The following is a 24,806-nucleotide window of genomic DNA, read 5'->3' as shown; positions in this document are numbered from 1 at the left end:
ACTGTTTTGTGTATAGTTAATTTAGCAAGAAATTATCTGGACATTAAGAAAGTTGGAGTGATGAGGGATCCTATGAAGAACATTAGCAAATGGTATCTGACATGGATACTGCATCGTTATATTCCATACACTCATTCATTCTATCACTCATCCATCCATCCATTCATTCATTCCACAAAAAATCCTTGAGCACCTGCAGTGAGGGGAGCCTCCAGCAGGTGGTGAGGTGTCCACAACCAAAGCTAAAGTGAGTTTCCACCATCTAGAATTTAGACTGAGAAAAAGCAATGCCCATTTTTATAGAAATGATGTAGGTGTTTTTTGTGCCATCCTTTGAATGTAGCACTTTTCTGAGGGATTCCTTTCTCTTTTGGACAGCACCACTTGAAAAAGCTGGAAGGCCGCCGCCTGGATTATGATTATAAAAAGAAGCGAGTAGGTAAGATACCAGACGAAGAAGTCAGACAAGCGGTAGAAAAATTTGAAGAGTCAAAGGAGTTGGCTGAAAGAAGCATGTTTAATTTTTTAGAAAACGATGTAAGTATTTAAACCAAACAGGAAACTTGACTGTCAATGAATAAAAACATTGAATATAACATGCTGAGAAGCTCTAAAGTCTTGTTGTGAAAGTTTCCAGGATTTTCTGTAGTCATGATTTCTCTGCTGCAGAGATAGCTTCAGACATCCAACAAGCCCTCACTCAAATCTAAATCTTGGGGACGACTGTTTATCCCAGGATCGTTTCAGAGATGTGCTCTAGACAACCCTGTGTAGGTGGGGTTGTCTTTGAAGATTGCAAAGTAGGGTGGCCTTTGTATGTGAGGACAAAGCATGTGGTTTCACAGAGGATGGAAAGCCTGGGTCATGTGGTCATTTGCTCAGGCTGAAAAGTTTTACTAAGGCTGAAAAGTACCCTGAGAGGCAGTTGTTTGAGGGAGAGCAGCTCTCTTAGCTAGAAGGAGAGCCTCTTTCTCTGACGCCTTTCCTTGTCATAGTGAACATTCAGAATCTAAATGTGTGGCCTGAGTTTTTCAGCTGTTCCATAGTGATGCTTGTGAACTTAGGGACAGTGAAGTTCCTGGGGCATATCTGTCGAATACCAATATTCTGTTGTACTGTCATTCTTGCCACCAGCCTTGATTGATTTGTCCAAGTGAAGTCAAATGAAATGGAAGTAAGGGGGATGGAGATGGGTGACAGGCAGGCCTCAGGCCAGGACACAGGTGGGGGGAGGTGGGAGCCTCCCTGCTTGGCCTTGATGAGGAGGAGCATTTTGGCACTTTTACTGCCTGAGTGAAAGAGGTTTCAGCCACCTGCCTCCCTCGAGCCCCTGCCCTCAGCCTGGCCTCAGCAAAGCCAGGAGCCGTCTCAGCCCAGCATTAACTTTGGACCAACTCAATAAGCTTTCAAACCTGTGGGAGCAAGACAGGGTATTTATTTATCCCCAAGACTGTGTTGTATTTATAATAGTTTAATAAAAGGTACCCTGAGGTCTTATATCTTTTGTATCAAGTCGAACAAAATTACTGAGCACCTTTTATTTATCAGGGTGATGTGTGGGAGGATTATGTCTAGTACCAACAAGGCATTGATCCTGAATAATTAATTCTAATCAGAGGGGCCAATTTGAAATTTCTCATGTCCATTAAACCATCAAGCTCTGAAAAGTACACTCCATTATGTTTCTCCTTGATAATTTTTTTTTTTACATTTTTTTGGGAAATAGTAGGTGATGTAACAATTCTTTGTTTGTTTTCCCTTAAATTTATACATTTCTTTTTGAAGATGTCCCTGAGCAACAGGCATTTTGTTTTGTTGTGCTTCAGACTGCCATATTTCATTGTTTTGAAGTATTTAGAAACATTTTCGAAGTATGACATATATCAGATACTCCTTATGGGGCCATCACACACGTTGCCCTGCCAACCCCAGGCCCATTAGTGGTTTAAACTCTGAGGTTGTGTTTTGTGCATTAGATGTGTCATCTAACCCATTTGCTCTGTACATTACCTTCATACATGAACCACGAAAATGGTTTTTTGCAAAGTACTCCATCAGGAAAGCCTGTCCCTGCAGCTCTGGCCTTAGCAGTTGACCCAAGAGACCTCAGTTTTCCTCTCAGTATTAGTCAAAAGTCAAAAATGATCCCTTCACTATAAAAACTCAGTCACTTGTCCATGTTTGGATAGTGAGCAAGCAGGGACACCTCCCCCAGGCCTGCATGTTGCCTAAGTATTCTGCTTGTCATAAATGGGTGAGCCCCTCCTACCCTGCCCTGGTAGAAGTAAGAGCTGGTTCTTCTCCCAAGCTCCACAGGGGCCCTGGTACAGTGTTTCCCCTAAGGCTTCCTGTGGGGAGTTGACCCTTGGGTAAGCGGGGGTTGCCCCTGTTCGGCTCTGAGGATCCTGGGCTGTGCCCTCCGCCTGGATCCTGGGATCTACACCTCCACAGGGCAGGCTGCTCTGGCTGGCATCAGGGTTAGCCTTCTACTTCTGCCTACCCCTCTGACAGAAGCCCCTGAAAACTTGCCATTGAGGTGGGAGGAGACCAAGGTAATGAAACGGCGAGGAACTGTCCAGTTTGCCTGGAAACTAGGCTCCTTCCCTTCCTCCTTCCTTCTTCTTTTGGGCTGCCTGTAGCTGCAGTGGCTATGGCTGCTGGTTCTTGAAGTCAGGATGGTGGTGGTGATAAAGACTTTGGTGTTGGTAAGGATGATGATGATGACGATAGTGACAAGAGCTACCATTTGCTGACACCCCATGACAGAGAGACTAAGGGGGTGTCTGTGATGGTCTCTCATCATGGAGCACTTGTGTTTACCTTTTCCCCTTCCCAGAAGGAGATCCACAATCGATGATGTAAACCTTAGAAAATCATCTTCATTTTCTTCTTGGGGACAACAGCAAGAAGGGCACCACCTTGTGCTTTTCCATGGCAGTGTGTCTGTGCTGTGGCCAAGTAGTCTGACAATCCCCTCCTGTTGACCAGGCAAGGTAGAGAAAATCTTCTCTGGTTCAGCCCTTGGACTTGACATGCCAATACTGCCTGGTGCTTGGGGGATAAACAGAGGATGTGACTTGTTCGGAGAAATACAAAGTGCCAGCACATGGTGATGGAGATGTACATTCAACCCTCCTCCCTGTCTTTGGTCCATCTCCAACAACCAGGCCAGGGCAAGTGGTTCTGCAGCCCATGGGACTCTGGCTTCCTGCTTCCTTTGGGTCCTATGTCCAGCCATAGTTAGTCTCTTATTGCCATGTTCCTTCCTTTCATTGCAGCAAAGCTCTCTCTGCATGAGGATCTGTGCTTCAGGATGGCTGGTGAGGTCAGGATTTCCTCCCAGGAACTGATCCTGACATTCAAGATGGCTATGACCTATCTGATTCCCAGATTAAACACAGTGGGTCTGCAGGTCCTGCTGGATGAGTTGGAGAAGAGTCTCTGTTCCCACACTGTAGTCCTTGGTTGTCTTGTCAGGAAATGCTGCACTGGAGACACTAAGAAGCACTTCACTTCTTGCCTGAGGCTGAGTAGCTTCATTATTCTGTTCTGATGCAAGCTAGGAGGAGTTTTGGTCCTCCAGCCTTCCAGGAATCCCAGCGGGGCAGGTCTATGACTGATTCCTTCTGTCGTACCATGCTGGGCCTGGCAAAGTCTGCAACGGCACCCAGGGCAGCCCTCTTCTTGGAGAAGGGCTCTTGTGCCCACCACAATTGCCTCAGAGATGGGAGTACAGGAAGTTAACAGACTGGTTCTGACCCTTCATCACCTTCTTGGGAACAGTAAATCACCCATAGGCTTGTTAACACACTCTCTCCTCTTCTGTCTTTGCAGAGAAGTTTATTCCTCCTAGCTCGACATTAGCAAGTGTAGTTCTTTGACATTAAGATAAATCAGAGATATTGCATAGAAGATGTCTATTTTAGCTCAGGGAGGCCAGGCTCCTGCAGTATTCACCAGCTCTCTTACAAACTCCCCAGCCAGAGAGTCCTCCTTCCATCTGTAGATTCCTAAGACCAGTGGAATTACTAAGAGTCCAGATTTCTGGGATATTTCCATCGGCCTAGAGTAGAATTTTCCAAAATTTATTCCATGGGATGTCAGTGTATGTTGCATTAGTAATGTCTCTATGATCAAATGACTTTGGGAACTCTGGGTTGAATAAAACTAAAAAGGATTCCTTTATCATAGGACTTTTCAGAGTCTTTATATGATAGCATAAAGGATGAATATCTCGAAGTGATTCCTAAAAGAGGATGCTGTTGGCATTTTACCAAACTTATCTGACCATAGAACTCCTCTACATTATTATTATTACTACTATCATTATTAGAATTTCAGGGGACTAGTGATATGTGTAAAAGATGCTTTCGGAAGTACTGGACTAGTAGAAAGCATACCCAACAAGGAATGAAATACCCTGAATTCTGTTTCTGCTTTGGCTTCTGCTAAGCTATATGCCTCTGGGAAGTCACTTTCACTGGACATGTGTCGGGTTCATGAGCAACTGCATTTGAGAAATTCTTTAGAAATAGAAAGTAGAGAATACAAATGTAAGGGATTATTATCCAAATTATTGACTTACTTATTTTACCCAAACTTTCTTAGAAACTCCGAATAAAGGCCTTTGACCCATTGGAAAAAATATCTATGACCAGACTGCAAAATTCATGAGAAATTTTCCTCCAAGAAATTTTCCTGAGGAATCCAAAAAGAATGGAAGTCTTTGATACGATACAGCAAGAAATTCCTTGTATTATCACAATTTAAATTGAAGATGGCCTCTATTAGAAGTGTGCCATTTCAATTGCGAAAGGGAATATTTGTCTTTCAGCGGTGTGCATTTCTTTATTCATATACCTTTCAATGATGTACATTTCTTTATTCAAGCACACTGCAGATCCCAGGCATCTAGGTAGGGCATCACCTATTCACATCATAGTTATCGCTTTGTTCTGGCCATGGGCTTCAAAAGTGGGCCGCTCTTTGCCTACTTCCCTGGCTGCTCCTCAGTTCCCTGCTAAAAGATTGCTGAAAGGTCTGAGGAGGAGAGTTCTCAGCACTGTTTCTTCTTAACCACTCGTTTCCACAGTCTTCTTGCAGAGAGGACTTACTACAATATGCCATCTTCTGACCCATTCTTCCTTTGGGTACTGCCCAAGTCCTTTGTAGTTAGTCCACAAGATCAGACCAATGGCTTAGATCCCACTCAAGTGTCCCTGGGATTTCCGCAACTCCTAGGAACTTCTAATGTTCCTAATACACTGTAGTTAGGGACATCTGTTCTCTGCTAGGGCTAAGATACTCCCAAGAGCCTCACATGCTACTAATCATTCATTGGTTTGCAGCTAATGAGAGGTTGTAGAATTAAATGCATCCATAGGTGACACACAGGTTGTTATGCATTGTGTAGCAAGACTGCCACAGGAAATAAATTGAGTCCATCCCTGTTTTGGTGTTACCCCTGCAAAGAGGATGAGGAGCCACGAGTTACAGCCAAGCCAGCAATGAAGTTCCCAGGCTCACCCACAATGGGCTCGTATCCCCATGAGCTTGGTTGCTATGAGTCTCCAGGCAACAAGTCTCATGTGCCATAAACAGGGGGCCTTGGCCAGCACTAATCCCATTGATATATTTTGCTTGGTTTGAGAATGGGCTAAAGCAGCTCTGTATTAATTTCCTATAGCTACTCTAACAAATGACCACAAACAGTGTAGCTTAAAGCAACAGAAATTTGTTATTTTACAGTCAGCCTGGGGGTCCTAAAATCAAGGTATTGGCAGGACTGCATTCCTTCTGGAGGCTCTAGAGGAGACATCTGTTTCTAGGCCTTTTCAGCTTCTATAGGCCACCTGCATTCCTTGGCTCCATGGCTCATTCTTCGCCTCCTCAGTCTTCACAGTCAGTAGCATAGCATCTTCAAATCTCTCGCTCTGACCTTAGCTTCCATTGTCATGCCTTCTCTGATTTTAACACTTCTGACTCCCCCGTAAAGGATCTTATGATTACATTGAGCCATCCAGACAATTCAAATAATCTCCCCATCTCCAGGCCCTTGGCTTAATCATATCTGCAAAGGCCCTTTTGCCATTAAAGTAACATATTTGTAGGTTTGGGGAATTAGGACTTGGACATCTTTGCAGGGGCCATTGATCTGTCTACCATTGGCTCTCCCTGGTTTTATGCTTCTGTACGTCTCCCTGGTAGCTTTGTGGCCTTTCCACACAATTGTCAGCCACGAAGACCTATGCCTGGCTGTGCCTCCTTGACCTTTAATTCCCACAGAAGACTGTCTGCATTATGAGTTTCTCACTTTAGGCATCTGCTGAGTGTCAGTCCATCTGGAGCAGCTAGTGGGCTTCACTTTCAGAAAAGGGAGCTAATCTCTAGTGTGCCTGTTCCCCTGTGTGTGTCATGTGGACATACCCATAGGGTAAGGTCATACTTGCTCTCAAGATGGAACCAGCAGAGCAGCAGCCCTGGTCTCAACCTGGAAGTAGAATTAAGCCTTTATTCTCATCCCAGATAACCTTCTCCTATTCAACAGATGGATTACCCAACTGAGTGGTGTGGCCAATGGAAGAAATGTTTTACTTTCTGGACAGGTTTTGGCTCTTGCAAGACCTGAGTTTATTGCTTTCTCTTGGATCTGCCTGTCTTGGAATTTAATTCTAATTGTGGTTTGTGGAAAGCTGAGTCCACTGTGCTAATTCCCAGCACACAGCTCTTCTTATGAGCTAGGGGATAGCTAGAAGCTTCTATTTTCTGGCAGTGAGAGGAAAATAGTCCACTGTGGCACCACCTATCTTCATTGTCAATAAGAGAGACTTACAGCCTAGTAGCCACCACCTCAGGACTTGCACTGAGCACCCACAATAACACTGCTATTGTCTCCCAAGGTTTAAGGGACTTCAGGATTTATTTCCTTCCCAAAGTCAGCCACCAAATGAATAGTTGCAAATGCATCTCCAGATTATATAATCTTGTATTTTAGCCACATCAGAGAGAATAGCTGGTGATCCACCCACTTCCCCAGCCCCACATACATTTCAAGGAATGTTCATTTAGCTCTCTTTCACTGTTTCTTTAAAAATTATAAAACGTCAACCATATTTCAAAGTGGGTAACAAAATAGGACAAATCAGTTTTACTAAAGACAGAGGGATGGGGTACATATTTCACCAAGCACACACTCCAGTGTTGTAAAGAAGAAAAATTCTTTCTGTAGCAAATTCTATCGTGATCATGTTAGGCCATGGCGCTGGACTTATTTAAAAGTATGTGTAAAAGCCAAAGAGGTGAAATTTAAGAAATCCTTAGGATTTTGTAGGGGCCAGGCTGTCTTTGTTTTGTTTATTGGGTTTTTGGAAATTTAAGGCTAGGCTTGTTGCTTTTCCAGCCACAGATCGTGGTAAAGTAAACGTAACCCAACAGGATTTCATTGTTCAGATGCTGATCACAGCTTGGCACAAGTGGAGTTCCATGTATATCTTAAATGCATGTTGAGCCTGTGTTTAAAATAGCAGAAGTGGGTAAGAAAAATTAAAGTACAGGCAGCTAAAGAATGGTTTGCATCTACAAAGGAAAACAACTTGGATCTTTGAAGGCAAACAAGTTCATGGTTGGTTAGGCAGAGCGAGAATGTATGAATGAATAAGCAGGAAGATTTTGCCTTAAAGTTGATTTGAGAATGAAGTATGGAAATGATGCATGGACTTAAGGGGAGCCTGGGAAGGGTGAGGTTGATTTTGATTTGTGTTTTTATCCAGATCTGAAGTTCATGGAATTCATGCTGGGAGTGGGCGGGGGGGAGGTGGTCCCATCACCTCAATCCTCTGGGGCTTGCTTCTGGGACTTCTAGAAATAAGCTTCACGAATCTGTTTCCTGAATCAGCCCCTCAGACATGTGGGGAAGCAGAGTAGCTCTCAGGGCTTCGTGGAGAATACGCTTCCTCAAATTACAAACCCCAAGTCTTCTAGGCTTTTTCTACATGATGTAACTTTATTTTATTTTTTTGAAGCAGACTTTCACTCTGTCCCCGAGGCTAGAGTGCACGGGTATGATCGTAGCTCACTGCAGCCTCAGCCTCCTAGGTTCAGGTGATCCTTTGATCCTTCTACCTCAGCCTTCCATGTAACTAGAACTAGAGGTATGCACCACAAGGCCTTGCTAGTTTTTTTATTTTTTATTTGTAGAGAGAGGTGTTGCTATGTTGTCTAGGCTGGTCTCAAACTCCTAGGCCCAGGCAATCCTCCCACCTCAGCCTCTCAAAGTATTGGGATTACAGGATTGAGCCACTGTGCTTGGCCTTTTTTTTTTTTTTTTTAACATCCACCCTAAGTTGGTCCCTAATTTCATGAATGTCTTGATTTGTGGGAAACAGCGATACAGTATCTTTATAGTTTATGCCTTTTGGCTATATGTTTCAGGGAAAATATTTTGTGTTGATAGCAGCAAAAACATATAGGGGGCTGGCAAATCTTTGCCCAAGTGCACGTTGCCTCCTGCCTGCTTTTCTTACCTGAGAACAATTTATTTTACTTAATGTCTTGATTTGGCTTAGCTGGAAAGTGCCCGTAGAGACACCTCACTAAGTATGTAGTTCCTTTGCTAAATGTTGGCTTTCCTTATGATTGGAAAATCTTTATCTCTCTGCTTTCAGATTCATGTGCTTTATAGCACAGAAATCTCCTGAGAAAATCATCATTTAATTGGGAAAACAGTCATTTTATTGAGTTAAATTACATTGATAATCACAAATAAATTTGAACAAGTTTTTCCAGCATATACAGCTCTTTACCGTGACCTGTGTGATTATTATGCAGGGCTCCAAGATGAAATTAAATGAAATGGACCAGAGCCGAGGCAGATGCTGGGCTTCCCTGCAAAGCTGGGTCTCTGTTGCCGGTCATTTCTCTCTCTGGACATTACATAGTCTCTGGTCTCTATGGAGTAATTTTCCACTTCTGCCACAGGTAGAACAAGTCAGCCAGTTGGCCGTGTTCATAGAAGCAGCATTAGACTATCACAAGCAGTCCACAGAGATTCTGCAGGAGCTGCAGAGCAAGCTACAGATGCGGTAAGGACTTTTACGTTCCTTATAAGGAACTGCCAAGACAGCAGACATCAAGCATCAATTGAAATCAGTCTCTCTGTCTGTCTGTCTCCCCATCTCCCCCTTCCCTCACCCCATCCTGTTTTGAATTTTCTTTTGCCAGCTTTTCTGGTTGAGACTTTTATGGTGAGATGAGGCTGAGATAATAAGAACTGGTCTTGGCCAATAGGGTCAGACTAGGAAAAGAGATTCTGGCAGCTTTTCTTCTTTTATTTCCATTAAGGCCCTATTTTTTGTGATGTGTGTTTAAGGCAAGCAAAGTTGCTCACCCCCTTAGAGATCAGCCCTGACAGAACTGTCCCAGCTTCACTGCTGATATGATGAGAATTTATTTCCCCATTCATGAGCTGGGGGTGGTGACGATATGCACCCCCTTCACAACTTCTAGGGATGTGGACAAGAGTGAGATGAAATTCAGAAAATATGTAGATATCTGTAAAAAAAAAAAAGACATTTTATTTCACCAGTAAGTACCAGGCTGTGTTCATAATATTGACTCTAAAAGATATTAAAAGAGTCAAAAATACCTTCTGGACAATCTAAGGAAGGTTGCTGTGTTCCTTGTGGCTTCCATGATAAATGTATTCTATACTTTTCTGAAAATTAGGAATATCATATAAATATTATGGAAACCCTGTTTATTAAAATAGTGGGTTAAAAATACCCTATTTTAAAAAATCCCCTAATTTTAAAAATCAGGCTTGATAACAGAAAATTGTTTTAAGCAGGATGATGGTGATAACTGTGGGGGAATGTTCGCTTACATCAATGGCTTAATGACAGAGGGAAGACAAAAGTTGTATCCAGTGTCTGAAGCACCCACTTCTGTAGGCCGATAGTTTATCTATTGCTCATAGGAACATATTTTCAAAATTCTGTCTCCATAATAGAGAGAAAAGGTAGCTCATGCTGAGTGCCTGCCACATCCTGGACACTTGCTAAATGCCTCAGAAACTTGATGAGGGCATATCATCTTCTTCGAGATGAATTTCACTTACAAGCTCAAATAGATGATTGAGAAGCTACATCTGGAATATAACCTCTATCACTTTGGGCTATTCAAGAATCAGAGTGCAAAAACCATTCCTCATGACCACCACCTGTAATCCTAGTTCCTGTGTTCATTGAGGCAGAGTGAATGTACATTTGAAGGCTTTGCTTTCTTCATCAGATATCTGACTCATCTCGTAATGTGTGTTTTAGAATATCAACTGCATCCAGTGTCCCCAGACGAGAATACAAGCCAAGGCCCATGAAAAGAAGTTCTAGTGAGCTCAATGGAGTTTCCACCACCTCTGTAGCAAAGACAACAGGTAAGTTGACTATCCTAAGTGGCTAAGTGTGCCCTTTAGTAAAGCACTTCTAGAAGCATTTATCTACTATTTGTTGCAGGGTCAGTGAATATACTGAGACTCTGAAATTCTTTCTTATGGTTTGGTGAATCCCATTTTCCTTTCAATAATTCCCTTTGTTTCCTGTTCCCAAGGGAGAATTCCCTTATTGCCGTTTTGTTTGTTTGTTTGTTTGTGTTGAGTTGGAGTCGCACTCTGTCACCCAGGCTGGAGTGCAGTGGCACACTCACGCCCACCATAGCCTTGACCTGCTGGGCTCAGGCAATCCTTCTGCCTCAACCTTCCAATTAACTGGAACTACAGGAGTGTGCTAACTTATTGCCTTTTCATGTGGCAATTAGTACCTTGGCCATAAAACCATTATCGCTACACCTTTCTTTATATTTATTATTTTAATACTTCTAAAAAATTTTCCTAATTTTTTTCTTTAACTGCAGTGCTTTTCAAGGTAAGACCCCTCCCTAATTAATTTTTTAAAGTGGCATTTGTCTTACATATATACACCTATATACATATATATGGCACTGTTATATATATGTTATATATACCAGGAGTACCAAAAAATGTATACACATTTTAAGAGATGTTCACCATAATCAGAAGTGTCTGGACTCTAATGGTAACTATTTTGAACACCTCTTGTAATTGTAGAAGTCAAATATGACTTGTATTCATCTTATTGAGTATTACAGTTTTAATAGAGTTTTTTCCTTTCTTAAAATGTGTGTGCCTTTTTTGGCACCCTCTGTATATTAGGCACTGTCTTAAGAGCGGCATCATTTTTAACTTAAACAAAAGACACAAATAGGTTCTTGAGTAAAATAATCAAACAGAAAAAAAAATTAAATGGTATAAGTCATTCTAAAATCTCTTGCAATCACCCATTCATCCCAGTTCCCTTCTTAGATGTAGTGACTGTTAAAAATCTGGTATGGAGCCGGACTCGGTGGCTCAGTCTGTAATCCCGCGCCTTGGGAGGCTGAGTTGAGTGGATTGCCTGAGTCTGCGGATTCGAGACCCGCCTGGGCAACTTGGCGAGACCTCATCTCTACAATAAATCAAAAAATTAGCCGGGCGTGGTAGCGCGCGCCTGTAGTTCCAGCTACTTGGAAGGCTGAGGCAGAAGGATCACTGGAGCCCAGCAGGTCGAGGCTGCGGTGGCCGGGAGCAGCCATTGCACTCCAGTCTGGGTGACAGAGTGAGACTCCAACTCAAAAAAAAAAAAAAAAAAAAATCTGGTATGAATATTGTCATGTCTATCTGTGTGTATATACATACACATATACGTATACATAGTTTCAGATATTTTTCTGCTTTTAAAATGCAAGATCCTACTAAGTATATGGTTCTGCAGTTTGCTGTTTCAAACGTGTTACTATTTCCTGGAGTTATTTCCACGTTATACATGTAGCTCCGTCCCACTATTTGTAACAGCCTCATTTTCCTATTAGTGAACATTAAGGTTGTCTTCAGTTATTTGCTACAAGAAAAGTCCTTTATTTGCCTCTATATGCTGATGAGCAAGTCTTTCAAGAAAATGAAATTGCCAAGATAGAGAGAATGCACATTTTAAATGATGGTAGATATTGTCAAATTACCCTCCAAACTGGCTACACTCCTGTTAATGTATGAATACCTACTTCCCCACATCCATGTCATTAAACTTATATTTCTGCCAAGCACTCATGGATAAAAAATGGTATCTGATCTTAATTTTCCTTTCCATGATTACTAGGGAGGTTGGACATTTTTTCCTCTATATTTTAACCTGCCATTTGTATTTCCTTGTGTCTGAATTGTCTGTTATGTCATTTATTAGTTTTCCTTTGGGTCATTTGCTTTGTCTTACTGATTTATAAGACTTCTTTCCATATGAGGATATTAATTTTTTTTCCAAATTCATCATTTTCTCTTTAAACTTTACTTATGGAGTGTTTTGTTTGTTGTTTTTTCTGTTGTTATTTTTTTTGTTTAGCTTTTGAGTTTATAGAAGCTTTTACCTTGACGTAGTCAAATTTGTCAACCTTTTTGCTTATGACTTTGATATTCTGTGTACCGTTGAGAAAAATCTTCCTATCCACAAAGTTATTCTTCTATGGTTTTCTTTTACTTATTAAAATATTTTCTTAATACTTAGGTTTTATTTATTTTATAAACTAAAATAAACTGCCAAACTGTCTTTCAGAGTTGCTGCCCTATTTTACATTTGCCCCAGCAATGTATGAGTTTTTCTACATCCCTACCAGCATTTGCTATTGTCATTATGTTTTATTTTAGCCACTTTGATAGGTGTATAGTATATCTCATTGTGACTTTAATTTGCATTTCCTTAGTAACTAATGTTGTTAAACATCCTTTCACGTGTTTATTTGCCATCTGTATAACTTTTTGGTAAAATGTCTCCTCCTGTCTTTTGCTCATTTTCTAATTGTATTATTTACATTTTTGTTGTTGAGTTTTGAGAATTTGTATATATTCTAAACATGAGTCCTTTGAATGTATATGGTTTGCGAATGTATTCTATCACTCTATAGCTTATCCTTTTATCCTCTTAACAAGGTCTTTCACAGATCAAAAGGTTTTAATTGTGATGAAGTCCAATTTGTCCATTTTTCCTTTTATAGATTGTACCTTTGGTATGAAGTCTAGGAATTCTTTGCCTAGCCCTAGATCCTAAAGATTTTCTCTTATGTTTTTTCTTAGATTCGAGATCCATCTGAAGATATTTTTGTTTAAGTGTGAGATGGTTTGAGGTTCATTTATTTTGCTTATGGGTATCCAGTTTCTCTTCCAGAACACACACTGCACTATTAAGCTGTGCAGTCTGAATTTTCTTCCAACCCTATTGGTATCCTTAAAAGTTTTTATACAACTAAAAATAAAAATTATCAGAGTAATTTGTATATATAATTTTAAAAAGAAAATGGTAATATGTGTATGTAGTATTTTTTTTTTTTTTTTTGAGTTGGAGTCTCACTCTGTCGCCCAGACTGGAGTGCAGTGGCCGCTCCCGGCCACCGCAGCCTCGACCTGCTGGGCTCCGGCGATCCTTCCGCCTCAGCCTTCCGAGTAGCTGGAATTACAGGTATGCGCTACCACGCCCGGCTGATTTTTTGATTTATTGTAGAGATGAGGTCTCGCTGCCCAGGCGGGTATTGAACCTGCGGGCTCAGGCAATCCACTCACCTCAGCCTCCCAAAGGCGCGGGATTACAGGCTGAGCCACCGAGCCCGGCTGGGAACCTTTTTAATAACACTTTGTGATGAAGAAAATTGCCAGAGTTGGAAAAAACAAGGAATAATGATGCTATTATGGACTAGTAAAGTGTTGCATGGTACAGCCAACAAAATGCACACTCAAAGCAGTGAGCGGAGTGGAGTGGAAGGATGGGGCACACTCTGTTCTGGTTGGGACTTGAAGTGAGGAAGGCAGCTGGTGGACACAGAGCTTCCCTGGCGGAAGCATAGGTTCTAGGTCTTGAGGCTAAGTCATGAGGACAGGAGAAGCTGGTCAGTACCTTGGGAGCTGCCACCATGGAAGCCACTGCTTTGTGCAGCAAGGCAAATGGACAGGTTCAGGGCCAGCCTCTTGCTACCTGCTGTTCTCCCGAGATGGCTACAATAGCATTTGATGGTTTTTCGACCGTGGGTTATGATCCGTTAGTCACACATGAAAACATCAGAGTACACAGTGAGGATACAGATTCCATGAAACCTTTCTTTGAGTATGTAGGTCAAAGTATCATTCTTACTGTAGTTGAGACCCATGTTTGGAGAGCTGGGAGAGCAATGCCTCTCTCTCAGTCCCTAATTGTATAAAATGCCTCTTATTATTCAGTGTAGTGTCAAAATGAAAAGAATCACATGCTTCAATATCAACCAACAACAGTACCACGGAGAAACTCACACTGTTAATTAAAGTTTATAATGCAAATATGGTATTGACAGTATAAAATTAAAGATATATGAAAAACTCAAGAAAGGTCAAAGGGCATACACGCAAGTAGTATACAGATCATGTCTTTAAAAGATACATTTCAATACACAGGCTAAAATGCAAGAAGATTTTATTATCTTTTGCTTTCCCCCCAAATTTGTGGGTGTAAATGCTTTTAAATATCACCAATAACGTTTATATTTTGGTCCAATACATTAGACTAACTGTATGATCAAGTCCGGCTTGATTACCATAAATCATAGAAGTGAATTTACTTCGAGAATCTGTTGTTCTTATAATAGAGTTAAATTTTTTCTGAGCTAAGTTTACTCAACTTTAGGCTGAGAACCAGACTCAAAATAAGGTATCTTCTTTAAATGGTAAGTCATCATTTTAGGCTCAATCTGGGCAGATTATTTAATACTTTACTGAAGATCATAAAAAAACCTCCACAATAATGAAAAGTGTATGCAAAATCATTAGCTTCTCTTTGCAATACAGAAAATACGTGTCAGTTCTGGACCAAAAAAATTCCACTGAAATACAAAAACTGACAGAAAGAATGAAAAGATTCGTAGTGACTGCTTTTGGTGGCTAGCTACAACAAACTAACAACCATCAGTTATTCTGGAAAGTGAAGGTAGGTCTTAATTTGCAGATAAAGAATGTCTTCGGTAGTTTAAAAAAATATAAACTCTAAAAAAGCTTGTGAACCATATACAAAAGCAGCTGTTTGAGACCAAGGTTGAAAACCAGAATTGTGTTAGCACCACCAGCAAGCACAGGGTCCTCTGACTCCTCCAGCCTCCTACCTTGCACAGAATGCAGCCTTGAACATTGTACATATCATCTACAGTTACACAGTTGGCCTTAAGGAGAGGGTTCCTGCAGGGTAGTCGTAAGCCCTAAGAGGCACCAAGTGGTTACGAAGGCCAGGTAACAAGAGGAATCACAAGTTCCGACGATATAATAAATCCCGTGTTGCCGTATCAACTTTTTGCTGGTAGTCCTCCAATTTGTCAAGTATTTTCTGGGCTAGCTGTAAGAGACAAGAAGGAACTCATTGCACAATAGCTCAAGGATTGAAAAAGATTAACGTTTTTAAGCATCTTGACTCTATCAGTTAGATTCCACCTAAGAAAGATGTCAGCCACTCGGCTTCATATACTCACCACTCAGTATACAAGTTCACTCTAGGACTCTGCTGATAAAACTAGACTTCTCTGTTATACACAACACTTCAATCCTGCTTACCGAATGAATTTTCTTTCCTTTTTTTTTTTGAGTTGGAGTCTCACTCTGTCACCCAGACTGGAGTGCAGTGGCTGCTCCAGCCACTGCAGCCTCGACCTGCTGGGCTCTGGTGATCCTTCCGCCTCAGCCTTCCAAGTAGCTGGAACTACAGGCGTGCGCTACCACGCCTGGCTTTATTTTTTGATTTATTGTAGAGATGAGGTCTCGCCAAGTTCCCCAGGTGGGTCTCGAGCCCGTGGGCTCAAGCAATCCACTCACCTTACAGGCTGAGCCACCGAGCCCGGCTGAATGAATTTTCTAAATACGCAAATTGTGTCATTTTTTTTTTTTTTTAAGTTGGAGTCTCACTCTGTTGCCCAGACTGGAGTGCAGTGGCCGCTCCTTGTCACCGCAGCCTCAACCCGCAGGGCTCCACCGATCCTTCTGTCTCAGCCTTCCGAGTAGCCGGAATTACAGGTGCGCGCTACCACGCCCAGATGATTTTTGATTTATTGTAGAGATGAGGTCTCGCCAAGCTGCCCAGGTGGGTCTCAAACCCGCGGGCTCAGGCAATCCACTCATCTCAGCCTCCCAAGGTGCGGGATTGCAGGCTGAGCCACCGAGCCCGGCTGGATCTTGTTTTTTGAGTTGGAGTCTCACTCTGTTGCCCAGGCTGGAATGCTCATGGCCACTGCAGCCTCGACCTGCTGAGCTCAGGTGATCTTTCAGCCTCAGCCTTCCAAGTAGCTGGAACTACAGGCATGCGCCACTATGCCTGGCTAGTTTTTTGATTTATTGTAGAGATAAGGTCTCGCCAAGTTGCCCAGGCTGGTTTCAAACCTGAGGGCTCAGCAATTCTCTCACCTCGGCCTCCCAAAGTGCTGGGATTATAGGCGTGAGCCACTGTGTCCCACCTAGAGACAGTATCTTACTCCACTGTACAGGCTGGAGTACAGCAGTACAATCATAGCTCACTGTAGCCGAGAACTCATGGGTTCAAGAGATCCTCCTGTCTTAGCCTCCTGAGCATCTAGGACTACAGGTGTACACTGCCACACTTGCTTATTTTTTTTGTAGAGACAGGGTCTCATTGTGTTTCCCAGGCTGTGGTACTGAACTCCTGGCCTTAAGTGACCCTCTTGCCTCAGGTTCCCAAACTGCTGAGATCGTAGACGTGAACCACTGTGCCATACCAGGCCACATACCAGTATTTCTAATAAAAGTATCATTAGCTCTTTTCTAAGAACCAGAGATGCTGCATCTTACTTAATGAATCATTAGCTGTGAAGTGAAATACAGAACAAATATTTAGATAGCTTTAATTATTTGCTAATATCTTACTGATCCAAAACTGATAGATCTAGTTGGCAGGAATTTATTTCCATAGCTACTGTCTTTTCTTCTTGCCTAATACTGTGAATAACAGTTTAGGAAGATAAACACACAAAAGCACCTGGAGTTAATACTCTGAGTCACTGACTGGTTTTAAATCATATTTTGTGGGCTATTAATAGGCTTAGCAGATACCCTATCACAACCGGCAAACAAATAAGCCACCTTACAATTATTCTGAGTGAAGGAAACATTGTTTTGTTTTTTCTTTAAAGGCAAGCAGTAGCTAATCCACAAATCCTGGGGAAAAAGTTGCTACATATGCCGAGTTCACTCAGGATAGTAATAATTTATCCCACTACAATTCAAGTCCCCGTTTGCCCCATGGGGTCGCACAACGAAACCGTCAATGCCTTTACAGAATGGATCGCATGCCATTTGCCCCTGTATAATAACTACTGCTTTCACAGTCCCTCACTGGGCTTTTTTGACCAAATGGCTTAGATCCTCTGCTTCATCTATAAAGGCATTGGGCTGCTTATTAAGGGCAATGACAGATTTCTGCCGTCCCTTTAGTCCTTGAGGACTGAAGATCAAGTTGTCAGACGCCGCTGCTCGTGCAGAAGGCATCTCTTGAAAGGGCCTACTCACTGCGATGTTGTGACTGTTGGCGCTGTTCTCTCTCAGGGCCTGGAGAAGTTGATCGATAGAGGAGTATGGGAGCCACACCATTGGGGCTGTCGCAGACAGCGGAAACTGAAAGGAAAATGTCTGTTGGAAAAAACCTGAAAAGTACACCACTTCTCCTGGGTATCTGCTTTCATAGGACTCCATAACATAAAATGCTTTACTTATTCTGTTTTGCACAGTAAGAACTTGCATGTACACAATTGGCTGTCCCTGCCTTTCGTTTTACAACTGGGAAACTTGTCCTTTTTTTGGTTAAATCAAATTTTTTTTTTGCATCAGGCTTACATTCTGTCGCCCAGGCTAGAGTGCAGTGAGGCAATCATGGCTCACCACAGCCTCTACCTCATGGGTATAAGTGATCATCCTGTTGCAGACTCCTGAGTAGCTGGTGCATGCCACCATGCCCAGTTAATTTTCAAATTTGTTGTAGAGTCAAGGTTTCATTACTTTGCCAAGGCCGGTCTCAAACTCCTGGGCTCAAGCGAACCTCCCATGTTGGCCTCCCAAAGTGCTGGAATTACCAGTGTGAGCCACTGTGCCTGGTTTAATCAAATACACACACACACACACACACACACACACACACACACACACACACACACTTCTTTCTTTTTATCTATCTATCTATTTATCTGAGTTGGAGTCTCACTCTGTCGCCCACTATTTATCTGAGTTGGAGTCTCACGCTGTCGCCCAGGCTGGAGTGCAGCGGCATGCTCACGACCACCCCAGTGTCGACCTGCTGGGTTCTGGCAATCTTTCTGCCTCAGCCTTCCACGTAGCCAGAACTACAGGCGTGTGCTACCACACCCGGCTAATTTTTTGATTTATTGCACAGACGAGGTCTCGCCAAGTTGCTTGGACTGGTCTCGAACCCGCAGGCTCAGGCAGTCCACTAGACTTGGCCTCCCAAAGTGCTGGGATTACAGAGTGAGCCACCAAGCCCGGCCTAGCCTAGCCTATTTTAAACATGCTCAAAACACTTAATGTTAGCTTATAGTTGGCTAAAATTATCTAAAAGAAAGACTATTTTATAATAAAGTGTTGAGTGTCTCATGTAATTATTGAATACTGTACTGAAAGTGAAAAGCAGAATGGTTGAATGAGTACTTGAAGACAGTTTCAACCAAATGCTTATCACTTTTCTCATAAAGATGAAAAATCCTAGGAAAATCCCCTCGGGTTCCGACCCATTGTGGGAACTTTTCTGTCCTTTCAATGAATCCTGCTTTCTTTAAAAAAAAAAACAACAAAAAAAAGTCCTGTCAAACTATCATTAATTGGGGCCCATCTACCTCAATTCCGAAGTATTGATGTCCTTTTCCCAATACAGCATCCACGTATTCTGACACTAAATCCACAGCTTCTTCTAAAAGGTCATAGTTCAAGTACAGACGAAGCAATTCAGCAGCATCAACTTTCTGCAAAAAGTTGTTGATTAAGAACATATTCTATTTCTTTCTTACCAAAGGATGTTGACTGTCTGATTCCCTGGCATTCACATTTTTCAATAGATTAAATGAATTCCTTACTCATCTGTACCTCAGAAGAGGTGAATTCCCAAGAGCCCAGTAATTTCCAGGTACACAACGAGGCTCTATCCGTTAAATGGCCTTCCTCCTCTGTTTTGGGATCTAAGACATATTTTAACTTCTTTCTACTTCAGTTTCCACATTTGTAAAGTCAACAAACCATTTCCAGAAATGTTGAGTACTAAAGTGACAGTTCATATTCTCAGAAATATATGAATGACAACTGCAAAAAAAAAAGAATGGCTCAAATAGTCACAATTTCTTTTTGAGACAGGGTCTAGCTCTGTTGCCCAGGCTGCAGAACAGTGGTGCTATCATAGCTCACTGCAGCCTTGACCGCCTAGGGCTCAAGCAATCCTTCCTCCGCAGCCTCCCAAGTAGCTGGGACTATAGATACGTAACAGTATACCTGGCTAATTTTTAAAATTTTTTGTAGAGACAGGAGTCTCACTATGTTTAGGCTGGTCTCAAACTCCTAGGCTCAAGAAATCTTCCCACCTTCGTCTCCCAAAGTGCTGGGATTACAGGCATAAGCCACTGTCCCTGGCTGAGTATCTCCAATTTTAAATTTGAATACAGTGTCACTTGAGAGGTGCTCTGTTTATAATGTTAAGTATGCTTTCTATATTCTGATTTGATCACAATCTTACCTCTACTATCTTAGACACCTTCTGTAATTTCTTTTTTTTTTTTTTTTGAGTTGGAGTCTCACTCTGTCACCCAAACTCGGCCACTGCAGCCTCGACCTGCTGGGCTCCGGCGATCCTTCTGCCTCAGCCTTCCAAGTAGCCGGAGTTACAGGCGTGTGCTACCACGCCCGGCTAATTTTTGATTTACTGTAGAGATGAAGTCTCGCCAAGTTGCCCAGGCGGGTCTCGAACCCGCGGGCTCAGGCAATCCACTCACCTCAGCCTCCCAAAGGCGCGGGATTATAGGCTGAGCCACCGAGCCCGGTGTGAATTTTTTGAGTAAGGATTAGTAAATGCTGTGTCATATATTCATTGTTCTAAATGCAAACTCTTTGTTCAATGAGTAAACATAGTAATTTTATTTTATTTTTTAATTTTTTTTTTTTGAGTTGGAGTCTCACTCTGTCGCCCAGACTGGAGTGCAGTGGCCGTTCCCAGTCACCACAGCCTCGACCTGCTGGGCTCCAGCGATCCTTGCGCCTCAGCCTTCCAAGTAGCTGGAACTACAGGAGCACGCTACCATGCCTGGCTAATTTTTGACTTACTGTAGAGATGAGGTCTCGCCAAGTTGCCCAGGTAGGTCTCGAACCTGCGGGCTCAGGCAATCCACTCACTTCAGCCTCCCAAAGGCGCGGGATTACAAGCTGAGCCACCGAGCCCAGCTTATTTTTGTTTATTAATAACTTAATTATTAACGTATGAAACTTCAAATCTAAATACACAGTACTACATGTGGAAATGAAATTAAATTCTTAGTGTTTTCAGCTGTGATAGAAAAGTTTCTAAAAGTATAAAAACCAGTATGTTCTCTTTTTATCACTCCATCTTTTTCTTTTTAATCATCTCATGAAATTATTCAAAATGACAGAGTGAAGTTGTTTTTTTTTTTTGAGCAGAAGTCTCACTCTGTCGCTCAGACTGGAGTGCAGTGGCCGCTCCCGGCCACCGCAGCCTCGACCTGCTGGGCTCCGGTGATCCTTCCGCCTCAGCCTTCCAAGTAGCTGGAACTACAGGCACACAAGTTAGAATCAACTTACCTTGTAACTGTTTATAAGCCAATTAGGCAGAGGCACTCCATGAGACAAGAGCTTGTTGATTACACAGAAGTGATACAAGTTATTCTGAACTTTATACCTTTCCAGGAAACTTGATAATAATCGCCACGCTTCATCTGTGGCACTGAAAAAAAGCAAAAAAGAGTAATGAGTTTCAATTTTTTTTTTTTGAGTTAGAGTCCACTGTTGCCCAGGCTGGAATGCAGTGGCACACCTCATGGTCACTGCAGTCTAGAACTGCTGGGGCTCAGGTGATCCTTCTGCCTCAGCCTTCAAGTAGCTGAAAATACAGGTATGTGCCACCATGCCTGGCTAATTTTTTGACTCATTGTAGAAATGAGGTCTCGCCAAGTTGCCCAGGCTGGTCTCAAACCCCTGGGCTCAGGCAATCCTCTTGTCTCTGCTGATGCCCTTTTGGATTACAGGCATGAGCCACCACGCACGGTGTGTTGCAGATTTTTTTTTGAGTTGGATTCTCACTCTGTTGCCCAGACTGGAGTGCAGTGGCCGCTCCCGGCCACCGCAGCCTTGACCTGCTGCGTTCCGGCGATCCTTCTACCTCAGCCTTCCAAGTAGCTGGAATTACAGGCACGCGCTATCAAGCCCGACTGATTTATTTATTTATTGCAGAGATGAGGTCTTGCCAAGTTGCCTAGGTGGGTCTCGAACCTGCAGACTCAGGGAATCCACTCACCTCAGCCTCCCAAAGCGATGGGATTACAGGCTGAGCCACCGAGCCCAGCTTATTTCAAATTTTTTTTTTTGAGTTGGAGTCTCACTCTGTCACCCAGACTGGAGTGCAGTGGCCACTCTCGGTCACCGCAGACTCGCCTGTTGGGCTCCGGTGATCCTTCTGTCTTAGCCTTCCAAGTAGCTGGAACTACAGGCATGTGCTACCATACCTGGCTAATTTTTGATTTATTATAGAGATGAGGTCTCAGCAAGTTGCCCAGGTGGGTCTCGAGCCCACAGGCTCAGGCAATCCCGAAGGCGCAGGCTTACAGGCTGAGTCACCGAGCCCGGCTTGTTTCAGATTTTTAATAGATATTTAGAACATCATTCAAAGCATGTATTTACAAGAAAAAAAAATTTTTTTTGTAGGGATGGTGGGGTCTTGCTCTATTGCCCAGTTTGGAGTACAGTGGTACAATCACAGCTCACTACAGCCTTGAACTCCCAGGCTCAAGTCATTCTCCCACTTAGTCTTCTAAGTGGTTGGGACTACAGGCATGAGACACCATTTGTTTTCATTTTTGTTTAGATAAGGGGTCTGGCTTATTTCCCAGGTTAGTCTCGAACTCCTGGCCTCAAGCAATCCTTGTGCCTCAGCCTCCCAAGAAGCTGGAATTACAGGCATAAGCTAGTGTAGCCAGACAAGGAAAAGTCTTTAGACGCTTACAAATGAATTGATAATCTAGTTAAATGATAATTAATATCATTAAGGCCAATGTGACTTAGGGGTTAGTATCAGAAACTACACCTGGGTTATTTTCTCAAACCATACATTTATTTGACTATATAATTCATTTAGCTCCTATTTCCGGATTTCTGAAACAAGGAAATTAGCTCAGAACACTGACTCCCAACCTTGATTAAGCATTAGAATCATGCAGAAGTTCTGATTTAGAAGACAAGAGTGATGTCTCATAAACTGTATTATTATTATTTTTTGAGTCAGGTCTCACTCTCTTGCCCAGGCTAGAGCACAGTAGCACACCATCATAGATCATGGCTCACTGCAGCCTCGACCTCCTGGGCTCAGGTGATCCTTCTGCCTCGGCCTCCTGAGTCCTGAGACTACAGGCATACACCACCACACTTATCTACTTTTTTTTTTTTTTTTAGTTGGAGTCTCACTCCCTTGCCCAGGTTGGAGTGCAGTGGCGCTCACGGTGACCCCCAGCATTGACCTGCTGGACTCTGGCGAGCCTTCCGCCTCAGACTTCCAAGTAGACAAAACTGCAGGTGTGTGCTACTGCGCCCGACTAACTTTTTAATTTTAATTTAATTTTATTTTTTTGAGTTGGAGTCTCACTCTGTCGCCCAGACTGGAGTGCAGTGGCCGCTCCCAGCCAATGCAGCCTCGACTGCTGGGCTCTGGCGATCCTTCCGCCTCAGCCTTCCAAGGAGCTGGAACTACAGGCGTGCACTACCACACCCGGCTGATCTTTTGATTTATTGTAGAGATGAGGTCTCGCCAAGTTGCCCAGGTGGGTCTCAAACCCGCGGGTTCAGGCAATCCACTCACCTTAACCTCCCAAGGCGCAGGATTACAGGCTGAGCCACTGAGCCCGGCTTGATTTTTATTTTAGAGATGAGGTCTCACCATGTTGCCTAAGCTGGTCTTAAACCTGCAGGCTCAGGCAATCCTCTCACCTCGGCCTCCCAAAGTGGTGGGATTACAGGCTTGAGCCACTGTGCCTAGCCACCTGGCTAATTTTTGATCTTTTGTAGAAATGAGGTCTTGTTATGCTGCTCAGGCTGGTCTCAAACTCCTGGGCTTAAGCAATCCTCCTTCCTCATCCTCTCCATAATCTGTATATATTTTTTTTTTGAGTTGGAGTCTCACTCTGTCGCCCACACTGGAGTGCAGTGGCCGCTCCCGGCCACGGCAACCATGACCTGCTGGGCTCTGGCGATCTTTCCGCCTCAGCCTTCCAAGTAGCTGGAACTACAGGTGCGCGCTACCATGTCCAGCTGATTTTTGATTTATTGTAGAGATGAGGTCTTGCCAAATTGCCCAGGCGGGTCTTGAACCTGCGGGCTCAGGCAATCTACTCACCTCAGCCTTCCAAGGCGTGGGATTACAGGTTGAGCCACCGAGCCTGGCTTAATCTGTATTTTAATAAGTGATTCTGATGTGTTAATTTAATTTAATGTCAGAGAACTTTCAAATTCTAAAACGCTACTTCTCTAAGGTGCTAAGCTGCATAGTACAAACTGCCAATGCGGTTCAGGTCAGCATCCCTGAGGGTTGGGATGTTAGAGAAGGATTCTGAATAAGTAACTGAAGGACACTCAGGTAGACACTGAGTGAGGGCATTAGGAAATTAAGTAAAAAGAGGAGATCTGAAAAAGGTATGTGGACAATGGGAGCAGGTGTATGAAAGACTGCTAAATAGGAGACGGACACAAACAATAAGATGACACTGTGATGATAACCATGCAGTGACCGCTCAATGGAAGGAATGGGGAAAAAAGGAACATAACACTCTGAAACCAAGTAAATATAGACTTTTGCCTATAAGAGTACCTTTTTCTGATGATACGAGGAGAGATCCCCAAAAAATCCAGAATCATCTTTTGAAGGGTGGCCCTCTTGTAGGAGACAGGCTTTCCCCACTAGGAAGTGTTCTAGGAATCCATCAGCATCAGTGTAGTAGCTAGTGTTGTTGTGAAAGGCTGCCTTTAGCTTTAGTGAATTTCTTTGGAGATTCTTCCAATGCATTTGCCCATTTCATGATGGGCGATTTATGAGTTTAGCTGCCCACATCACACTGAGTATTCAGCCGTTTTTGACCAAAAGTGGTATGAACCCCAACCCCACCCTCTCTATTCACCCAATCTTGCCCTGAGACTTTTTTGTTTCCCCAAATGAAAGCGATCCTCAGAGGGAAATGTTTTGCCAGTGTGGAAGAGGTGAAAGAGAAAACAGCAGAAGTACTAAAAGGTATCAAAACGAATGAGCTCAAAAACTGTTTTGAGCCATGAAGAAGCATCTTGATAGGTGTATTGCATCAAACAGAGAGTACTTGGAAAGTGACTGAGGTTTAAACATACAAAAATAGATACACAGGCCGGGCTCGGTGGCTCAGCTTGTAATCCCAGCACTTTGGGAGGCCGAGGTGAGTGGATTGCCTGAGCCTGCGGG

General features: G+C 43.0%; 2 protein-coding genes across 2 annotated transcripts in view; one reads left to right on the top strand and one right to left on the bottom strand.

Annotated features, from left to right (window-relative positions):
• Positions 1 to 11,151, top strand: part of SH3GL3 (SH3 domain containing GRB2 like 3, endophilin A3) — a 128,674-nt gene extending 117,523 nt beyond the window's left edge. The window contains exons 6-9 of the mRNA XM_008073781.2: positions 379 to 537; positions 8,977 to 9,080; positions 10,320 to 10,429; positions 11,120 to 11,151. Of these exons, the coding sequence (XP_008071972.1) occupies positions 379 to 537; positions 8,977 to 9,080; positions 10,320 to 10,429; positions 11,120 to 11,151 (405 nt within the window). The remainder of the gene's footprint in view (positions 1 to 378; positions 538 to 8,976; positions 9,081 to 10,319; positions 10,430 to 11,119) is intronic.
• A 3,189-nt stretch (positions 11,152 to 14,340) lies between these two features.
• The window catches only part of NUP160 (nucleoporin 160), a 75,809-nt gene continuing 65,343 nt past the window's right edge, over positions 14,341 to 24,806 (bottom strand). The window contains exons 33-36 of the mRNA XM_008073779.2: positions 20,918 to 21,059; positions 18,955 to 19,080; positions 17,621 to 17,725; positions 14,341 to 15,443 (exon numbers count right to left, since the gene is read on the bottom strand). Coding sequence (XP_008071970.1) covers positions 15,354 to 15,443; positions 17,621 to 17,725; positions 18,955 to 19,080; positions 20,918 to 21,059 — 463 coding nt within the window. The 3' untranslated portion in view covers positions 14,341 to 15,353. The remainder of the gene's footprint in view (positions 15,444 to 17,620; positions 17,726 to 18,954; positions 19,081 to 20,917; positions 21,060 to 24,806) is intronic.

Source organism: Carlito syrichta, unplaced genomic scaffold (assembly GCF_000164805.1).
Source record: "Carlito syrichta isolate Samal-C Ts95f unplaced genomic scaffold, Tarsius_syrichta-2.0.1 Scaffold316143, whole genome shotgun sequence".
NCBI classification, from domain to species: domain Eukaryota; kingdom Metazoa; phylum Chordata; class Mammalia; order Primates; family Tarsiidae; genus Carlito; species Carlito syrichta.
This window is presented reverse-complemented; position numbering and strand designations above follow the sequence as displayed.